Here is a 4,807-nt window from a genome sequence, read left to right on the forward strand (position 1 = left end):
TCCGCCCACTCCCGCTCCGCCTCCGCGTCGACGGCTGCGAGCCGCTCCTCCGCCCTCGCACGCGCCTGGCTCGCAATCGCGCTCAGCGAAGCCTCGAGCGAGCCGCGCACCCGCCGCAGCCGAAGCCGCGGCACCGCTCCGCCGTACTTTGCGGCGAGCTGGTCGCGGGTGCGCATGTTGAGGGTGATGTCGCCCGCCTCCTCGGCCGCCTCGTCTCCCCACCGGGCGCCAACCTCCTCCGCGCCCAGCCGCAGCTCGCCCACCACTCGCTTGCCGCCGAGGTAGACTCCGTTGGAGGAGTGGCCGGCGGCGGAGCCATCCCGGATCGTGACGCGCAGCGAGGGCGAGACGCTCTCCACACACACGGACAGGTGCACCGACGAGACGCACGGGTGGGGGATGGCGAGCGCCGAGGCCGGTCCGCGGCCGGCGGTGGCCGCGACGCCGACAAAGAGTGGGACGACGCGCTCGCCAGATGGCCACAGCGCCTGCAGCACCCAGCCCGAGGACTCGGCCTGCGCGGCCTGCGGCAGGGAGGCAACCTGGCGCGCCGCGGCCGCCGCAAACTCGTCGGCTTTGGCCAGCGCCCCCTCGCAGAGGCGGCGCCGCTTGGCGAGCCACGCTTCGAAGTGCCCGAGCGTCTGCCCGACGTCGAGGAGGCCGTCGTCCTGAGTGCTGTCCTCCCTGTCGGGCGGGGTGTTATCGTCCGCCTCCATTCGCGCTGAGAGGCGAGGAAGGCAGCCAATCTGAGCCAATGGTTGTCGGATCTTGTCGGCGCTTTGAGTCGGGCGGCAAGAATTCTTTCGGGCTAGCCGTGAGAGACGGTAAGAATGCACGGCCATCAAAGCATGTGCTTGCAGAAAACGAAGGCAGGTACGTGGAGGGGTGGAAGGAGGCGGTGAAGGCGGGAGAGATTCTGCTCTTCGACGAGGCGCGGGCGGAGGTGATGCGGTATGCTCCTGGCGGGGGGCGCGGTCGAGGGCGCGGGGGTGGGTCGCGCAGTGCCCGCTGGCTGGTGGGGCAAGCGGCGAGGGGGTCGCCGGGGGGGGGTTGGGATGATGGGGATGATGGTCTTTTCGGCGAGCACTACGGTGCTCGCGGATTCGACTGTCCCCCCGGTCGTGCCCACCTTTGTTTATGAGGACGACGGCGCCTTCTAAGCCTAAAGGTCCGTCGCCGGCCTGTGCCTCTTTTGGTACCTGTGTTGAACCTGTGTGCTGTGCGAGAGAGTTGTTTTGTTGAATTCTACAATACAAGCCCCTCGCACAGCAGACTGGCACGGACTAGCACCACAAAAGGCGGTAAGAATTCTTAAAAAAGCTCTCGAGGTTCTCGAGGTGGATACCCTTTGGCCGCGTTGGGTAGCGAGGGTTGGTGTGACGCGATCCACGCAGGCGTGTTTGCTGGCGGCCGACCGTCAGTGCACGGAGTTGCCCCTTCTCCGACTGCCCCGGCTATTTCCCGAGTTTCGCGGGAGTGACCCCATGCGTCAAACCCGAGACCTAGCGCGGGTGGGTTGGAGGGGACTCGCTGCGGGGATAAGGGGGCTGTGTAAGAAGCCGATCCCAGTAGTCCGCCCCGCTCCTCCCCATCGGGCCGCTTGAGCGGCCGCGCCTCGCAGATTCGTTTTCGCGCCTGGGTCAGGCGCGCGGGGCATCCCCCGGGTCGCTCGACCAGCGATCCGAAGAGTGGCCGCTATGCGAAGGAAAGAGCGGGGCCCTCGGGGTACGCCTCCGTCCGGCCCCCTCCGAGGGGGGAAGGGAATTGCGGGGTCCCCACGGGCGCCTCTCTTCAGCCCTCCCGAGGGGGGGAGGGGAGCAAGGGGGTGGGGGGGTCGGGGCAGTGGGGAGGGGTCTCGGTTTCGTGGGTCTAATACTTGCCTTTCGGGGAGGGGCCTCGCGCCAAGCGCTCATCACCGAAGTGAGAGCTGCCTGACCTCTTCCCCTCCTCCCTCGAGGCAGCGAGTAGGCAGCGAGTAGTGATGGTGGAGGGGCCTCAGGAAAGGCGCGCATGCCTCTCTCGGCCGGAAGAAATGAAAACTCGTCGCGCGGGAACCTGTAGAAGTCCTCCACCCCTCGCTTGGCGTCTCTCGTTTTATTTCAATCATTTATCGACGCCCGAGGGTGGGCGACGGCTAGCACCACACTCCCCTCCTTAAAATCCCTATTTGGTGGTGGCGTGCCGTCCTCCCATGCCTCCCTTGAAGTGCCTGTTTTCTTTCTTTTGGGGAACAGTGATCCACTGTCTCTTTCACAGACCTTGTTATTGACAAGAAAATACGTCCTATGGCGCTTTGCGCTGGTCTATGAGAGGTTCACACCTCACCTGGCGAGCCTTGTTCTGTGCTGCCTGGTGACTGTGCATCAACTCCTTTCGCGGAAGATGCGGCTGGGTGCTCTAAGTTGGTTGCCCACTGATCCAGATCTCCCCTCCCGTCCGTTCACGTCTTGGACTTGGTGGTGTGAACGGCGTCTGATGCCAAGCTCCTCCTCGCCGCCCTCGAACGCCGCCTCTCGCCGCCTGTGCGTGCGTCGTGCGTGGCGCGGTGTCTGAACACGTAGTCGGTAGTCGTCGCCTCCACGCTGTGGGGTTGTGTGCGGGTTGTGTCTCTGGGAGGGAGGGAGTGGGGTGCAGGTCTGCTCACCCGCGGCACTGGGCCTTGCGCTTTGAATGCCGTGGGGCTCTCCTGCCCGTGAGCCGTGTCCCGGGCGTGGAGATGCGAGAGGGTCGCCCCCCCTTGCCCCACAGGTCATGCAACATGGGCCCTGAGTGTTAGCGACACGCGTACACCGGCACACGTTGTCGGCCGATGGCCATCATGCGCGGCTCGCCACCATTCCCCACGCGGTCGCTCCCTTGGTGTTATATAGCATAAACACGGTCCGTGCAGGGCTCCTAGGCCATCCCTGGGTCAACAGCGGACGGACACACAGCCTGACCTATGCCATGGCCGCTAAGCCTATCTTATGCGTGTGAGATCCAGCCGCCCGGTGAGCTCCAACGCAGGCAGATCGCTAGCTAGGTTTTGACCGACCCTCGCGTCCGGCGCTCACCGACGCGGCCGGGCGGTCCACCCGCCCATGCGCAGCCCACGCGCAGCGCGTGCGCCGGCCCGCAAACTCGCCGACAGCCCGCGGCTTCTCCCGCCTTTCCTACGCCCATCTTGGCTTTTTTTTTGCGGCGGGGGTTCCCGACGAACGCCACGTGACCGGCGAGGCGGTGCCGCGCGTGAAGTGCACGAGTAGCTACGGCTCTGAGCCCCCTTCGCGCCACGGCACGCGCGCCGATCCGCCGCCATAGCCGTAGTTTCAAGTTTGCTGGCCTGCGACCTGCGTGTCAGCTGTTAGCAGCGCCGACACTCGCGCGGGCACTGCCGCTGTCGAGTGGAGTCTTTTCTGTGAAGTGCAGTCTTCCTCACTGATCCAGATAGCGCGAGTCAGACACCAGACACCGTCGTCATAAGCGTGACATCGTGGGGCGCCTCCCGCGCCCCACTGGCGCGACGTTCCGTGGAAGCCTCGACATACTTCCCCGACCCCCGACCCTTGCTTCCTTTGCTGCGCGAGGAAGAAGGGGCGCTCACAACACGAAGCGACGAGTGCAGTTCGATCACAATGCCTTGCGTGCGATTTGCGCGCGCCTCGCCGTTCACGATATCACGCAGCCCGCCTGTTGCGGCTCATGCTCCTCCTCGTCCTCCTCCTTGACGGCCGCCACCATGGTCGCCTCTTCGTCCCCTGGCCAGGCGGACGACTCGAAGCCGACGCCACAGTCGGTCCAGCCGCCGCCGCTCGAGCCGAGGCCGGTGGCGGAGCGGACGGCGGTCATGCCCCAACCGGCGGCGATGGCACTCGCGCAGAGGTCAGGTTCGTTGAAGACGGGCTTTTTCTTCTCGTCCCCGTCCGCGCCGGGATCAGAGCGACGGCCAAACGAGTCGTAGAACTTGTGCGAGCGCTCGCTGAGGAGCACCGGCTCGCCTCGCACGTGAAGCGGCGTCTCTTCCACATCCTCTTCGTCAGACCAATCGATCGAGTTCGTGTCCTCGTAGCCCCACTCGTACACGTGGCCGTCGCCGTCCATCACGAGCGAGTGGGTCTCGCCCGCCGCAACCACGCGCACGGCCACGCCCGAGAGCGCCTCGATCTTGGTGGGCGCGAACTTGTCACTCTCGTCGGCGCCGTGGCCGAGGCAGCCGCCGTAGCCGTGGCCGAACGAGTACACGCCGCCATCGCGGCCGACGAGGAGCGAGTGCTTGTTGCCAGCCGAGGCAAGGTGGATGAGCTCCGGCGTCTCGTCGACGAGCGCCGGAAGGCCGGTGCTCTCCGCCGGGCGCGGGGGAGGGGCCCCGCCGAGGATGGCGTGACGCGAGCCCCACGCGGCGACGCGGCCGTCGGCGCGCACTGCGAGAGAGTGGTCGGAGCCCGCAGAGATGTCGACGACGCGAACGCCCGCGAGGGCGCCCAGCTCGAGGCGGGCCGGCTCCGTCATGTGCTTCGGCGGGCTGGACGGCCCGAGCCCGAGCCGGCCTTCGTGCGCGTTGCCAAAGGCGTAGACGTGACCGTCCTCGCAGAGGAGCAGCGAGTGTAGCTCGCCTGCCGAGACCTTGAGCACCTTTGGCGAGGCCCACGAGACGCGGCGCGGCACGGGCACGACGAAGACGGGAGGCACCATGCCAAAGGGCCCGTAAGGGTGGCCGCCCCTCTCGGGCTCGTAGTTGTCCTGGGAGGGGGGGGGGGGGGGGGCTAAGAGGGGGGGGCCTGTAAACGTGTCGACGCTCTCCTGAGGTACGGCAAGCCTGCATCTTGCT

General features: G+C 66.6%; 1 protein-coding gene across 1 annotated transcript in view; it reads right to left on the minus strand.

Moving 5' to 3' along the window:
* Positions 1-3,648: 3,648 nt before the first annotated feature.
* Positions 3,649-4,807, minus strand: part of EMIHUDRAFT_109459 (hypothetical protein) — a gene marked incomplete at both ends in the record, with an annotated part of 1,996 nt that continues 837 nt past the window's right edge. Inside the window, one exon of the mRNA XM_005790734.1 lies at positions 3,649-4,719. Coding sequence (XP_005790791.1) covers positions 3,649-4,719 — 1,071 coding nt within the window. The remainder of the gene's footprint in view (positions 4,720-4,807) is intronic.

The sequence above is a fragment of the Emiliania huxleyi genome (genome assembly GCF_000372725.1).
Source record: "Emiliania huxleyi CCMP1516 chromosome Unknown EMIHUscaffold_119, whole genome shotgun sequence".
In the NCBI taxonomy this organism is placed as follows: Eukaryota; Haptophyta; order Isochrysidales; family Noelaerhabdaceae; genus Emiliania; species Emiliania huxleyi.